At 44.7% G+C, this 16,352-nt stretch overlaps 1 protein-coding gene across 2 annotated transcripts; it reads left to right on the forward strand.

Moving 5' to 3' along the window:
* Window positions 1-435: 435 nt before the first annotated feature.
* Window positions 436-15,617, forward strand: LOC144145606 (integrin-linked kinase-associated serine/threonine phosphatase 2C-like). Of its 2 annotated transcripts, none has more exons than XM_077677278.1 (8): window positions 436-641; window positions 734-937; window positions 1,004-1,121; window positions 2,595-2,701; window positions 7,111-7,292; window positions 10,309-10,430; window positions 12,269-12,470; window positions 14,218-15,617. In XM_077677278.1, the coding sequence occupies exons 1-8, from the start codon at window positions 611-613 to the stop codon at window positions 14,368-14,370; spliced, it is 1,119 nt and encodes a 372-aa protein (XP_077533404.1). In that variant the 5' UTR covers window positions 436-610; the 3' UTR covers window positions 14,371-15,617. The 2 variants fall into 2 exon arrangements, with proteins under 2 accessions (XP_077533404.1, XP_077533405.1); XM_077677279.1 differs by having other exon boundaries at window positions 737-937.
* The last annotated feature ends 735 nt before the right edge of the window (window positions 15,618-16,352 follow it).

Genomic DNA, 16,352 nt, shown 5'->3' on the forward strand with positions numbered 1-16,352 from the left:
ACGTTGTCTATCATCAGGAAAACAACGGCATCGTAGGTTATCGTACCACTTTTATATCAAACTTCCCCAACTAAAGTTTTGTGCAAGCTGCTGAGCAGCTCAAAAGGTGATGTGACCACCGCTGAACCACTGGTAGAAGTTACCGGGTCAAAATTCAGATAATGCGCACAAGCAACTTGCTATTTTTGCTAGAGCTTTCAAATATAAACTTAATCGTGGCAGGTTAATTTTAAGATCAAAGGTCCTAAACCTCCTAAACGTTCTAAACCTGCAAAACAAAAGTTAAAGATGTAAAATACATTTAAGTTTTGTTATCACTTAAAAATACAATTATTTAAATGGTTTCTGCTTTAATTAAATAGTTTTATGTAACCATATAATACACATATTTATTTTTTATTAATGTTGATTGTTTCACGTTTTCTAAACATGATTACGCCGCGTGGTAGCTGGTAGCTGTTCGGTAGCGGTGGGGCCGCAATGAGTTTGTTGCGATATTGTTGGTGTATTGATACTTGCATTTAAATCAGTGATCAAAAAGGCAGCCCGCGAGCCAGCCCACTTTTAATACTGCCCCGATTCTGTTGGGCGTAGGCTAGCTAGCTATCAAATGGATTTGTTCAGCGATCTTCCAGAGCCAGGTATCATTTGGGGCGCACAAGTCTCTGTCAACTTCTTTGCGTGGTGGGGCCTTTCACGCTTTACTTGTTGAATTTTTATGCTTTGCATCAAGCAGAAAACGTGCCCAAGCCCATTCGGCGGGAGCCGATAGCCAGGGAGATCGGCCACAGAATCGTCGTGAGAACGGCCAGCGACGCGCTGTTCGACGACCTGCCGTCGCCTTCGTCGGTTCAAGAAACGAAACCCCCACCACCCCAGGCTGCAAAGAGGCCGCACGAAGACGAAAATGACTCGCAGAATAAAAGGCCGTCGCAAAGTATGGGTAACACTGCTGCGTCTGCGTGTCTGGGGCTTTGCTAACCGACCACGCTCTTTCTTGCAGGCGTCTTCACGCTACGTGGCTTCGTGGCTGAACGCAAGGGAGAACGGGAGGAAATGCAAGACTCCCATGTCATCCAAGACGCCTATCACGCAGAAGTCTCTAATTTGCACGGCTCCATGTTAGTAACCGCGTGGAATCTCTGTGAAAGATCCACGAATGTTCTCGCATTCGTAACTGTTTATGGTCATTTATTTTACGCAACTTTCTCGTGGGCTGTGCCTTTCCCCCCATTTTTTTTACGCTAGTAACATCAGTCGACTTTAACACTTACTATTATTGTACGTTAATTGTTGCAGACAGAACATTTAAAAAATTATAATAAATGTGCACATATTGCATGTCTAACAGAGCTGTCGGGCCCCACTTGAGAACAAGGATGTTTATGGCGAGACCAGTGCCTTGGTGACAGGCAGCGTTCACCACTGTCACCTGTCAAGTCTTTCTGCCACTTTCTTCCTTGGTGTAATTAACACTCAGGTTTGTGCATGGGGCATATGAAAACACAAAGTGCGCATGACATGAGTTGTCGATATAACGCTTAAGGACTTTAAAGGTGTCCATTGCCTGGAACACATCCATGTCATCAATCAAGTAATAAAAAAATCTCATAGAGTATAATAAATCCCTTTACATGAGAAAGCGATTGGTTGAATAGACACCGCAGCAGTTCTGGAAGCATTGAAAGACCAAGGAAATAGAGGAGACCAGCGTTAAGACTCCTAGGTGACATGTGAGGGATGTACGGGCATGATATTCCTTCACAAGCAAAGCAAACAGTTCTCAATCCGAAAGGGATTACAACAGGAACAATATGTTTGGAGGAGTATTTAGGTAGCTTGACTGGGAAGATTCAGTGTTAGAGGTAACTGAAAATACTTGAGTTATTTGAGGTTGGTTCTGCTCAGTGAGTGTCGAGAACACCTGTGAGAAATGCTTGAGGAACTACAATTGTAAAGCTTTGCCATGGGGATAAAAATAAATACATCTAAAGTAATGATAAAATAAACATGCGAAAAGTACCCTCTTCAGCATAGATAATGAAACGCTAGAATAAGTAGAAGAATATGACTACCTTGGACAGGTTGTCAATACCAATCCCAACCCCGAAAAAGAAATAACAGCACAGCGGAAGAATGGGCTGGGGTGCAGTTGGCAAGCACTCTTAAATAACGGAAAGTAAGCTACCTTTATCACTCAAAAGAAGAATATACTACCAATGCATCCTCCCAGTGGTGAGATACGAAGCTGAAACTTGACACCTTACTAGACAACTAGAAAGCAAACTTTGATCGGCTCAATGGGCCATGGAATGGATAATAATAGGACAGTTACAAGAAACAAGCACTTAAAGATGGGGGGGAAAAAAAGCTTCCTGGATCAGGGATCAAACTCGTGTACAAGGTATCACAGTTCACGTTAAGAAAAACATGGGCTTGGACTGGCCATGCAGTGAGGTGAACTGACGACCGGTGGACCACCAGGGTAGTAGAGTGGACGCCCATAGACAAGTCTAGAGGGAGTGGTAGGCCCCCAGCAAAAAGTCGACGGTACAATGAGGGGTTGACTAACGCCGTCTCCTCTTCCCTTGCAGATGCCGGCTCGCATACTATGCCGTCTTTGACGGGCACAATGGTCTCCGAGCCTCACGGCATGCTGCTCAGCAGCTGCATCGGCAACTGGCCACCCGATTTCCGAAGGGTACTTACTGCCTGCCTCCCCATTCTTGCGATGATGATGATGAGCGTGTCTCGCCTTTCCTTAAACACTTAGGGCCCAAGGTCAGTTTAGTACACCCATTCTCTTCTTGCTCTTCCCTTGGCAGCTGCACCCACACCATCCGCCCCGCAATGGCAGGGGGAAGGAAATGCAAAATTTGCCGAGGGCCCTGTGGCTAGCAGGAGGTGCCTGGTTACGAAATAGTTCAGTTAATGTCTTGTAGCTCTTACAACAGAATTGCTTTTAGTATGCAGTGGTAGGTACGTCCCCTTTGTGCTGTTGAGTGTAATCATTATGGTCATCATCAAAAACCAAGTAGTGAACAATTTTCTGGCTCGCTGTTTAGGGGAAAAAATTAGAATGTAGTGGTACATTCAAGAGTAGTTTTATGTCCCAGATATATTGTTGCTATTGTATGGTAGGCCACCCCAATCACTGAAAAGAATCGTATTCGACCAATGATTATGGTGGGTGGCGACATGAAAAGCAGATACTTGGCGCCTTACTAAACACCTGGAAAGAAAACTTAGGCCAGCTCAACGAGCCATTAAACAAAAGATCATAGGAGTAACGCTTGAAGGCAGGAAGCAAGCATCTTGGATCAGTGAGCAACCTCAGGTGGAAGATATCATAGTTAAAACCGAGAAAAACAAATTGACTTGGGCTGGACATGTTGTAGGACAAAACGACAACCGATACTGAGAGCAGAGGGAGACCATTAACTTTGAAAAAATTAAAAATAACTAAATACTAAAAGGAAAATTGTGTGGCCAAGATTGGTCACGGGCACCTCAGAGCAGAAGTGGTTGAAGTTGATCGGGGAGATCCTTGTCCTGCAGTGGGCATAGTCTGATGATGATGGTGAAGAATCAATAACAGCATACATAAGGCAACGTGGAGGTTGCAAAACCACAACTAGAGCTTATGATGCCGCAAAAACGTCTTTTTTTTTTTTTTTCTCTCCGTCTTGAAACAAAATTTATTTACAGTTGGGGAATGTGCAAGGTTTGACCCGCAAAAGTCTTCTTTAGACCCGCTGCATGTATAGGGCATTCCACTACTATGCTTGACAATCCAAGTTCATTTCCTAAGTTCAATTCCCAGAAGTAGCAATGCCTGTGGGTCAAGGTTCAGAAAATCTTGAGGTTGTGTAAGTTAATCGTCTTCTAAATTATGTTGGCAAAATTAATCTGTAGGTCTTGTAGCTAGGGTGCCTCACAGCCCAGATGTTGCATCAGCACGTAAAACCTCAACTGGGTGTTTCTTGGGGCCGCCACGGGAACTTGGAAGCTGTTTCACGCTGTGGGCTTTGGCAGTGTTCCTGCTGTCACCTGCAAAGACAACTGCAATGAGCTTTAATGATGCTTACGCGGCTTTTTGTAGGGGCCATGCAGATAAAAGACAAGTTTGGTTCGTTCGAAAGATGCCTCAGTACAATCATACCCCACTTTTAACGTAAACTTTGCTCAAATAAGCTGTATAATTAGAAAAAAAAGGGAATGGCCATGCGACCCAGTAGCTCCTTTCCCGCTACAGAACCTGTGATTTGTGCCAGCTCTGCGATTGGCGGAGTCCGGAGAAAGCAAACGCAAAATAGGCACGGCTTATAAGCTTGCCAAACGAGCTATTTGCGCTTAAATTTAGCGCGCATTCTTTTTTATAGCAGTAAGAACAGTGGGATAAGCAGTGGAAGTTATGAAGTACTGAAGCGTACTGCTGCTGGTACTGCGCGCAGTGTGCTTGTTTTAGCTGCACAGCACTGCGGCACTTTGGGGTTGTCTCAGACGACACTGGCCGATTGGCGTAAGCGACTGTGTCTTACGTGACCATATTTGTTGAGCGAACACCGTGTCCCACGAAACGAATATTTTCTACCTTAACAAAAACAAGCCAGGTACAAATAAGGTAAAAAAAAAATTACACCATCTTCCTGTGGGGAACCCTGATGAGGATGTGAAGCATCGTGGCGGTTCCGTGTGGTTCCATTGTACATCGTTATGTTGAGTGATCAACATCGTTATGTTGAGTGATCTGGTTTTTACTAGTGCCAGAGGGAATTCCGCGTCCGGGTCCACAACGGTGGCAAAGGCACGCAAGTGCTGTTCTGTTACGGTGAGTAGGCGGTGGTTCTCGAGGCGCCGAAACTCGTCCATCATGTTCTTGTCGATGTTGTCTCTGTGGTAGAATCGGTAGTCTCCGTCAGCTTTGGTGAGGTAAAGGTTGTTGACATTGGTGCACCGGCTGAGAGCAATGTACACACCCTCCTCTTCGCAGCTTTGTCTTCTCGTTCTTCTTCTTCGGCGGTTCCCCTACGGGAAGATGACGACGGTGGTTGAACGCGAACCTATCTCGTGATGGATTCTTTTGTTGGCCAATCCCTAGGGGCATCCTGCGACAATCAGCATCAGAGGCGCTGCGGACGGGGCTGGTTGAGCTGCAAGGCGCGTGGCGCTTCCCGCCACAGCTTTCCCACGGGAAATTCAGCATCCCCCTCTAAAGTTTTCAGTTCGTCGTTTCCGTTGACGTTCAGCTTCGCGTGCCTTCGTTGTATCAGTAGCTTCTTGACGTAGTTTGAATGAGTCAAGGACATAAGGCGCGTTCGTAGCACTTGCTCCTGTCCCGGATTTGTAGCGTAGTGGGAAGAGCACCGCGTACCTTCCGTTGCGGCCAGAGAGTCGTGGGATCGAAACCGGGCACCGCTAACTATTTCTTTTTTTTATAGTGTATTATCGCGGAGCTGTGGGTGTAAGGAGGAGAGTTGCGCATGCGCAGTGAGCGTGTGGACGGCGCCGCCATCAACGACGCAGGACCAGGCGAGCCTAAGAAATGCTCCACATTTAAAACAAAGCAAAGGCAGAAAACGGCCCGCTGCGGTATGGTGACGGGCTGTTTGTCAACCTAGACGGTTGACAAACAGTAAACAAGGTTTCACAGCACACAAAGCTTAGCTTCAAGGCGCATTCTTGTGATGTCCTTGGAAGATTTCATGAAAACACACGATTTGATAGGTGAATCAAAATTTCAACTTAAATTGGTTATTTCTCAGTGAATAAAGCATCGTTTGCTTCTGGACAAGTGCTGGGGGCACCATAAAACAAGAAATCTTTCGAATTCAACAAACGTATTTTGTTTGCATGGCCCCTTTAAGAATATGCGTAGCATTTGAAGCCAAGCCATGTTTGGTAATACGTACTTCTGTTATTTGGTCATTTACTGCACACACTTACATAGTTTGAAAATCACTGCAGTGCAGGGAATAACTACATATTGGTTATGGGCCCACTTTGTCCCGGACCATGTCGCCAGCCACAATGCAAGTAATGAAACATGGCCTAATAACCGTTGCTCACTGATGATGAATGTTTTTAAGTAATAGTGAAAGCGATTATAGCAACAGCTGAATTGGAAGAGACAGCGAGGGAGTTAAAAGCCAGTCAAGGAGGTGTCTAGGAACAATCTGTTCTTTAAAAAATAGTGCCATAATTTTCTTTTGCCTTAAAAATTGCAGCCTTGAATGTTCAACTTAACTGTACTTGCTTCATGAAGTAACGCTGCTGCCTTTGTGCTATTTTCCTAAAGCCAGTGCTTATCACAGTTTTCATGGGACACCAACGAACTTTTACAGATGACTTTTAGCGCAGTCACCAGGTACCTACGAGTACTTTTTCACTGTCACTTAACAAGCTCGCGATGCCAGTCTGCTTTGCCTTCAACATGTAAACAGAATCTTGGGCATTTGTATTATTTGTACGCTGGTTTGTTATAGTAGAATTTTTTAACCTTCAAGCTCTCTCTCTACGTACAAGAGCCCCTGCCTGGCTGATGTTCTGCATAGTGTTTAAAATAAAGTGTGGTTGCTGCCCACTGCTCCTCTTATACCACTGAAGCAGCTTGTGACAGGTCGCTGCTGTTGAATGCTGTTGGTGCAGCTGAAAAGGGAAGTTTTGCTCTTTTTCTCGTTCCTTTGAAGTGCTTGCTGTTGAGACGCTTCTATTGTGATTGTGCTTGTAAGGGCAGACTAGAATCACTGTGCATAATTATTCCTCCAAAAGCAGCCAGATAAAACGAGTACTAATGCCTGCTGAAAGCGTTTAAGCATGCTGCGATAAGATGGTGCTCTCATACAACACGGTTGTTCACAAGGATCAACTCATTGAGGCTTCCATAAACTTCTTGCTTTGGTACAACTGTTTATTCCTGCCTCATTGCTTGTGCAGCTGATGTCTTGTCGACATTTTTTTTTCTATTATTTTGTGAAATCAAGCTGCATCATTGAACTGGTTTTTGTTTTCTTAAGGAATCTGGCAAGGTTTAATTTGTGATGTAGTGTTTGAAGGATGGGAGTGTGGACAAGCTCTCATGATGTGTTCTCTGTTGCGACTGTTTTGCAGGTGACATGAGCCATGTTGAAAAGGAGATCAAGAGGAGCATTATGGAAAGTTTCAAGAAGACCGACGAGGATTTCCTGAAGAGGGCTGCGAGTTGCAAGCCTTCGTGGAAAGACGGCACTACGGCTGTGGTTGTGGTTGCCATTGACAATACCCTCTACATCGCCAACCTAGGGGACAGCAAGGTGAGGGAATCTCTACACAGGTTTTAATGATCCACGCTGTGGCCAAAGATAATATCCGGGCCTTGTAAACATGCTCTCCTAAGGCTTGGGCTGCCGATGAATTAACACGAAAATCATAATGACAGCTTTCGTGCCGTGGTTCAGTGGGTAACGTATTTCTTCTTTATACTGAGCATATGGGTACAGGTTTTTATACGTGGCCAAATTCATTGCTTGTTGTGGAAAGAGAGAGAGAGAGAAACTTTTATTGAGCGACTGGGGTTAGGGAAGTGTGGTGGCCGCCGGTTGGAGGTCGGCAGCTCGTTCCACCGAGGCGATTTGAACGCCCGGGTCGGAGCTACCCAGCGCGCCCTCCCATTGCTCGTCACGGGTGATTAAAGGGAAGGGATTGGAAGGACAGGCCCACGTAGAGTGGGAGGCTAGGGTGACAATATTTAGGTTTATAAAATCTTGACCTGCACAAAATGATTTAGGCTTCTACGAGTCTGTGTTAAGTTTGTTATGTAGCTGCGCAATGTTGGCCCTGAACCAAAGTGGAAGGGACGGGGAAGGGGGGGGGGGGGGGTGCAGAAATTAAGCAACAAACGTACAATAACCTCCGTCATTGGCCACTGGGAACAGCAATTAGATACATTGTTACAATGTCAAGTCAGCTTTTCTAGTCCTGCCGCAGCATGGGAAAGAAAAATGAAAACACTTGCGGGTTGAGATTTCTGCGCATGTTGAAGGTCCTCAGGTGGTCTAAATTAATCCGTAGTCCTCCACCACACTGCACCTTATAGCCTGTGTGTAGCTTCGATGCATAAAGTGCCCCGACATTTTAGGATGTTTCAGTTGGTGACAGCCCATGGGAAAAAAGAAAATTTGAGTGGATTGGTCTCTTGATGAATTACAGGACCACGAAGAAAGGATGATGACTTCGTGTGGCAAAAAGGGGTGCAAAGTATAAGCTTCAATGTAATGGAAAAGTTCTAGATTCTGCTAGCAAGTAAATTGTTGGAGCATTCTCCTTGATAATGGCATTCCAAATTTGGTTGTTTGTATAAGGCTGAATATAGCTCTTTTGTATACAAAGTAACAACAATGGACGCTTAATTTTGTTTTTTGATGAAACACTACGAGCTTCTGTTGTCTCACCGCGCTCATGTTGTTTTCAACTTTCTGCTTGCCAGGCTTGCAGTGGCTGATACTGCTGCATAATGATTTCACCAAAACTTTTTTTTTTTTCTGTCTGTTTTCAACTCCTGAGAATTGCTGTAAGGCAACTTACCCCTGTTTCCATGTACATTTCTGATGTCTAAAAATGGTGAGTGCTTGTTGCTAAAGTTTGGTTGGGTGTTTTTTTATTTATTTTATTATTATTATTAGTAGTACTAATGGCAAACTAAGGCTGTGCAGAAATCATAAGATTTACTTGTCTGAGATTTGCTCATATCCTAGGAAGCTCCTTTCAGAGCATGTCGTTACCTATGTAAATTGTTACCGAGAGAAAAAAGTTCAGTGTGATGTGGCTTAGAGAAACAAATGCAGCAAGACAATTTTGGGCTGCTCTCACACTGTGAGAGTAGCTTGTGTGTAGAACGCGGTAATAACTCTCATACTTATCAATGGAGCCATTTCCACCGGCACTACATGCCGGTCCGAGGTATCTGACAAGGGTAGCCCCCATTCGGTGGTTATCTTTTTTTTATCATTTCACACTTTTTCCATCCCAAGACTGTAGCCATAGAGGTCTCTGGCCCAACATTGTCTTTCTGACATGTAGACCACTGTTGATTGCAACAGATACAGGCAGTGTGAGAGGAATGCACAGATGTTTTATCTCTAAACTCAAGCCCTGCCCTGGCTCAAGCCCTGCCCTTTGAGTCAGTGTTTTATCTACAACCTTGCATCAAGGGAGTATGCAGACAGATACAAGTTTTGGCTTTTCGCCTCCATCAGGAAAGCAGCCAGTGTGGCTGGGAGTGAACATGCATCTTTGGGCTCAGCCACTTTCTCACCCAGTCTGTGATGTCACAGGGACTTGTCTGTCTGTATGGTAGCTTCTGACAAAAAAGCCTTTGCCAAGAAATGTGACTGTACCATTGTAGTGGAACCTCTGGTTGCGTTTGATCATGCCACTTGTATGCCGACATGGAGTTAACATTGACTGGCCAGTTTTTTTTAGTATCCCCTTTATTATGTCATTGTGACGTGCGGTGCAAAATTTGAAAGTTTTTCAATATTTGTTTATCTTTTTCGTGTGTGTCTGTGTATGTCAAAACAACATCCTTCAAGACCAGAATCAAGTTGTGTGCGTTACCGAAGGCTAGTTCTTTCAAAAGGTTGTATATTGTCTTTGCGTTACTTCAGTAGTAGGGCTTCGTGGTACCTTAGTAGAGCCCTGATGCAGCAAGGGTCTGGGGTTTGATAATCCATCAGTGCTAATACAATGTATTGGTGACGGCCATACTGTGGCAAAGAAGTCCGGTTCTACAGGATGCATTTTCTTTTTTAGATGCGACAGCATCTCATTCACTCGCCTTGACCCTCCATACGGCGTTGTCGTTGTCTGTTCACACCCCTCCCCCATTCTCCTCGCCGCGCGAGCTGCGCTCTCCGCCGCTCACCCCCTCTCCTCTCCGATAGCGAACACTCTCTCGCGAGGGGCATTGGATTGGATTCGATTGGCTTGGCTTGGATTTGGATTGGATTGGATTAAAGTGGATTGTGTTGTGTCATAGCCGCGCCATGTTGCGTCATAGACGCTGCAGGGGATTGTTCACGGCACATTTCATGCGATGGGAGAATCAACCTAACGGAAACAACAACAGAACCCCCTATGCGTCGCATCTACACAGGGGTTCCCGCGAGGGGAGCTGGGAGTAATTTTTTTTTTGTGCTGTCTTTCCCTGTCTTTGACGCCTGGCTTGTCCATCAATTTTTGCGTGTGAGCAAGAAGCTCTTATTTTGTATAACTTTGTCCATTCTCTGTGCTTGTTGTTAGAACTACAGTGTGCTGTGTGTTTCTTCTTAGGCCATCCTGTGCCGGTACCACGAGGAATCCAAGAAGCATATCTCGGTGCCCCTGAGCAAAGATCACAACCCAACCGACTATGGGGAAAGGATGCGCATACAGAAAGCAGGAGGATTTGTGAAGTGATTATCTTTCCTGTTTCTTTTCTGCAGCCGCCAGGTCTTTTGAATGCCTCTTGCTTTTGGTTGCTGTTCTTTTGGTTGCTGTTCGTTGTGACTCGGTGAAAGCATTTCAAAGCATGATCTGCTCTCACCGAGTGACTTGAACCATTTTTGATTTGTTGAAACATTACCATGGATGACATTACCATGGATGACATTTGGAATTGAATAGTAACAGGCAGCCCTATCTTTAGAATACCTTAGTAGCCAAACCATGACCATGATTCAGAGTCAAATTGAGAAATTTTCATATTTCAAAATACAAGGGGAGATCCACATATCAACCTAGTAGAGTGCCTAATGGGACTCTAAATTTGTAATTCAGCCATCCCTTTCTCGCTTCTGGCCAGACAAAAGCCTTGAAGGAGTCCTGTTCCTTTTTGTTTTTTAGCTTGAATGCTGCAGAACTATGTGAGGGTGGCAAGTTTATTAATTGCAATTGCTTTCTTGTCATGTCAAGTTCTCTGTTCCCTTCACAAATAAACTGGTTGGTATTTTTATCATTTTATTATTTAATGTGCATGATACATAGCTACATTTTTTTCAAAAGCATTTGCAGCTGTATGTTTCTGCTGTTGGTTGATAAGCTACATGTTTGGCTGCAGTCAGCATGTCTTCCCAGCAAAGCATTTGTGTGTAGAACTGAAGCCAGGTTTAGCGGACTATGTGTAAGCTTGGACTTTGTTAGATGTCCTTCCCATTATGTTCGTTGCAGTGCAGCCTGCTTAAAAGAAAACAATTTACCACATGTTCAGTAAAACAAGTTTCACGGTGTTATCGTGACTGCAAAGCATTTAAATAGCAACTGGCAAAGCCATGGCTTAGCGCTGCCTAACTTGGCGAAAGAAAATGTGTTTTCGCTCGGTATTCTGCGGCTTCTTTTGCTTTTCTTCACAATGCTTAACAAGGGCACTCTTGAAGGGCAGAGCATGCAATGCCTGCCATGCTTTGATGGCGCACAGTAGTGTATGACTCGCACTGAAGTCTGATGTTTGGAAGTTGAAGCTCCGTTTTTAAGTAACACTGCTGCTTTCAGCTTGTCTACTGGTTCTTTAAAGGATAGCACTAAAGAATACAATTTTTATACTGATATTTGACATTACATGAGCTTCTCTCTGAGTGCAGCAGCTACATCCAGCTAGTGCTGCACTGATGCCAAAGTTATTTGCATATTTTAAGATCCTGCGCACACCATATTTAGCCCTACTTAGGTTTCTTTATGAAGAACACCAATGAGTATTTGTGCTAAAAGGGTGCTATAGAACTCCCTTCCTCCCCCTCCTTTGGTTTACATTCAGCTTCGTTGTGCCCTCCTCCTTGAAGTTGGCTTTTTCTTGTTGTGCATCTCCTTGCAGTAAAGCATCTTTGGCAGGTATATTTAGAATGGAGAGATGAAGTTGGCTGTGCCCTATTTTGCACGTTCTTGCCATGAAGCGTCCTTTACAGAGAGTATGTAGAATGGACAGTTGATGTTGGCTTTTCCTTATTTAGCATGTCCTTGCAGTGAAGCGTCCTTTACAGGAAGTATGTATAATGGACAGATGAAGTTGACTTTCCCTTATTTTGCATCTCCTTGTAGTAAACCGCCCTTTGCAGGGAGTATTTAGAATGGACTGGTAAAGTTGGATTTCCCTTACTGTCCATGTCCTTGCAGGGAAGTGTCCTTTACGGGGAGCTATTAGTTAGGACGGACATAAAATTGAGATAGCCATGCATGTACACGGCTGTTGCAAAGAAATACCAGCTGCAGTAATGTCAGCCGCAAACCAAGGCACCCCCTCCCTCCTCCGACCTTGCAGGGATGGCCGGGTGATGGGCCTCCTGGAGGTGTCGCGCTCGCTGGGGGACGGCCAGTACAAGCGGTGCGGGGTGAGCTGCCTGCCGGACGTGATGCGCTGCCAGCTGACGCCTCATGACCGCTTCCTGGTGCTGGCCTGCGACGGCCTCTGGAAGGTCTTCACCTCCGACCAGGTGCTGGCCATCGTGCTCGCCACACTACAGGTTTGTCTGTTTGTCTCTCTTTTTATTTCTGCCTGCCTTGGGAGGGCGGGGCAACTCTCTGCTCCGACTACTCGAGAATTTCTTTTTTTGAAGTATCTGTATGTGGGCTGGAAATGCTCCCGTCCACACAAGGCTTACTTATTCCCCCTTTTATCATCTTAACCCCCCATTCCTAGCACCATCTTGATTAAAGTGCTCGCTTCATGAGCGACAGTTATTGACCGTGCCAAGCCTTCTAGAGGACAACTTTAAGTAGGGGCAGGATAGGCTGGGCTTCAGGAAAAGCATGTGGGTGTGACCAGCAGAATAACGAGAAGTCAAGTGTAGGTAAGCAGCTTACGGCAGTGGCTTTCTAAGAAAGGCTTTGCAGCTCTCAAGTAGCCACAGATTGCATTTAATGCTCGCAGAATCTTGGTGACCGCTGCCCATGCTTCCTGTTCAGAATTTCCTGAGCCCTGCAGTTCCTATGCAGCAGTCCAGACTGAAGAAAACTGCTGAAAACATCCAGAATAGTCGCCAATTAAAAGTGAAAGCTTGTTCAGGAATGCAGAAAGTACAGTTTAATATTTTTCATGTAAAATGCTGGGTTCAACAAAAGCTTGAAAGGTTCCCATCCTCTTGCTGCAAAAAGAACGGGAAACTGAATAACCAGAAGTGCTTCCTCACTGCATTCAAGTAAAAATAGTTGCGACTAACAGCATAGACGCAAACTAGAGGAAATCGGTACTTTGGATACGTTCAGTAGTTCAGGAGAAAACCCACAGCAGTGACTCAGTGGCTAAGGCATTGTGCTGCATAGTTCAACGACACGGATTCGGTCTCGGCCCTTGTGGCCGCTTTTCAGATGGAGGCGAAGGGCGGAAACGGTCCTGTGTCAAGACTTCAGCACTCATTAACGATCCCCAGGTGGTCAAAATTAATCCGAAGTGCTCCACTACAGCACGCCCCAAAGCCCAGGTGTAAAGTTTTAGTTCAGCGGGAGACGTTACAGTACACCTCTTCATAAAAAACGCTTGCCACGGCAGCATAAAATTTGAGAAGAAAAGTAACTTTAATAACGGTATAAACTGTGTTTTTATAAAGCATGCTGGAAGTGCCAACACTGATAAAAAAAACTAACGGAAGCATAAACAGTGTACGTACCAAAGTTCGCTTTTTTCCATCATTCCTTCTAGCATTACAAAGTAGTCGGCTTGCAACAACTTCCAGGCACGATAATGTCCCAAATAACTTGTAAGGTGTGACTTGGCCACAGTAAGTTGTGCTATGATGCACCAGAACAAGCATTTTACGTTTCTTTAATTAGGTAAACATTTTAATATGTTGGTTCGTGCACTTTTTCTTGGATTACTGGTCATTAAAGGGTGACTTGTAGCATCTTGGTTCATGCGTGGAATACAATCACCGCATGAACTGTAATGCTACAATCCAATCTTCAACGAAAAGGGATATTTTTAAATGCAGGGTGCAGTTTTTAAAGGAAAAAAAATGTGTTAGAGAGAAGCAGATTGGGAGGCAAACGGTAGTACTCAGGTCTTCAATGTTTGCCTGTGCTCACGATGAGAACAAATTTGGAACGCCTGAAATCCGTACAATCTGCAGCAATATTGTCTATGGTCAAATGTAATTGTGTTTAGAAGTACATTGTAGGGGCAAAGGAAGCAAAACGTAATCGCTTTCTCGCTTATTCGTGAAAGTGTGTACCGCTGCTTGAGGGCCAACAGTAGCCGTCTTCTTTTTGGCGCAGGACGAGACGATAGGAGCTGAAGGGGACGAAAAAAGGACATTGGATTTACGGTGCGAGGCTGCCTGCAACAAGCTCGTCAACGAGGCAGTCCGGAAGCTCAGTGGCGACAACGTCACTGTCGTTATAGTTCGCATTGCACAGGGCAAGCACTGAGGCACTGGCTGAGCGGTCGTCGTCTGGTCGCTGCTTCAAGATCACATTTCTTCTGCAGCTCACTGTATCAAGAAAAGCTACTACGTTCCTTATGCTTTCTTCGTTTTTGTTTTTGCACAAGCAGCTAACAGTTTTGTTGTCCCAGACACAGGATATTTTGTTAGCCTCATTGTAGATGCCATCAGCTCGGTTTTGCTGCGTTGTGTGGCCTAGCGGCAACTTGAAACATCGGGCATTATCTCTGGAACTCAGCAGCCCACTACTTCATTCCAAACCCTCATGATGGTGAAGCTGAGACAATTCAATTCTGTTGGGGACGTTAAGTGTATCGGTGAGGCTGCTTTGGTGTTGGAAATGCAGTTTTTGGATACATTAAGTTTTTTTTTTTTAATACCTTTTTGTTTCAGCAGCAGTGTTCTTGCAAAGCCATCACTGTATTGTCATAATTGCTATGGACAGATAGTTATATTTACAAAATCTATTTGCAGGTATATTATGAACAGCTTCATGCGAATTAATTTTAAAGATGGTGTCATGAACAAAGACTATGTAGGAGAAACACGAATATGGGGTCAGTTTCTCCGGGTATAATTAATCCCTAGCTCCTTTTTCGTAAAGTTTAAAAAGCCTGCTGTCCACTGTAAATGATTTTGTACAGTCTCACATAATTGTCTTGGTCATTGGGTTATTTCATTGTCTTTCTTTCCAAAATGGTTCTTGTCATTATCACATCACTACATCACTGGGGGGAAAAAACAAGTGACCCTGTAGTAAGATACAAACTCTTCACCAGAAAGAACGATGTAGTGAATCCTGTTTTGTTTGAAGCCCTTCCCGGAAATTGCCTTATGACTTTTTGGATGGTGTTGACACATGAAAGGTTAGCCTTTTCAAAGAAAATTTAATGTTGGTGAGAGCTTCATTACACTTTTTTTTTTTTTCATATGTGGGATTCAAATAGTAGCATCGCAAATTAGTGATTTGTTCTGTTGGTGGATGCCTTTTCCTTGGAAAGCAGTTTAAGGGACAGGTCGGCAAATTCAAGTTCAACTGGTAACTGACTGCTCACTTATATATCAGGCCTGATTTGCTACCTGAACCCTTCTGCGCGTAATACACAAGTCCCCCTTCCCATATTGGTACTTGTGATGTAAGCAGTGCCAATGTGCTGAGCACTGTTGAAGAAGGACGTTTTCTGCACCTTGCGAGATGTGATATATAATAAAGAATGACGTGTTGCAACTGGAGTGTGGTGTCGTTTTTTTTTAGTCTGAAATACTGCACACAGTTGCACAGAGGTCACTTTATGCATCTATGGTATATGTGTAAAATATCTATTGTGTTCTAGACAGTGAGGGACAATCAATTGGTCGTCTCGTACTGAATGCGTCATTCCTAGTAGAACACTGCTGTGGCCAATTTCTGACTCGTTATTACTGTTGAGCTGCGAGTGAGCTAGCATTCATAATATTTTGCCATTGTAGGTTGCATTTGTTCCCAGTTGAAGCAGTTGAGAAGGTACGATACCTAACACAGTTATTGGCCACAGAGAAGTTCGCTTGTATACTACCAGCTGTTGACACTTTTACTCGGTGAGGGAGAACTCTGCAGCACGTCCCCTACTCTAAAGGTACAGCCACAAATTTGTACTGGCCTGCCAGATCGTGGTGGTTCCTACGTTCTTTCTTTATTATCTTGTTTCTCCCTCTGGTGGGTCACTGGTTCCACACGTAGGGCACTTCCTGATTGCTGGTGTAGGGCACACGTCTGACCGGTGTCCGGCGGTCATGCATATGTGACACACCTGTCGTGTTGGTCTCTAGAGAAAGCAGGGCATTTTCCCGCCGTAGAAATACACCGCTCTTGGCACTCTGTTCCCTTCAAAGGTGATGAGTGCTGTCTTGGAGCTGCCGAGCATGCGGGCTTGTAGTATCTTGCTGTTGGGACTGCGGACCCGTAGGCCGTTCACGAGTTCAGCCGGG

This window comes from Haemaphysalis longicornis, unplaced genomic scaffold (assembly GCF_048455015.1).
Source record: "Haemaphysalis longicornis isolate Haplotype H1 unplaced genomic scaffold, Haemaphysalis longicornis Haplotype H1 scaffold_7, whole genome shotgun sequence".
Classification (NCBI taxonomy): Eukaryota; Metazoa; Arthropoda; class Arachnida; order Ixodida; family Ixodidae; genus Haemaphysalis; species Haemaphysalis longicornis.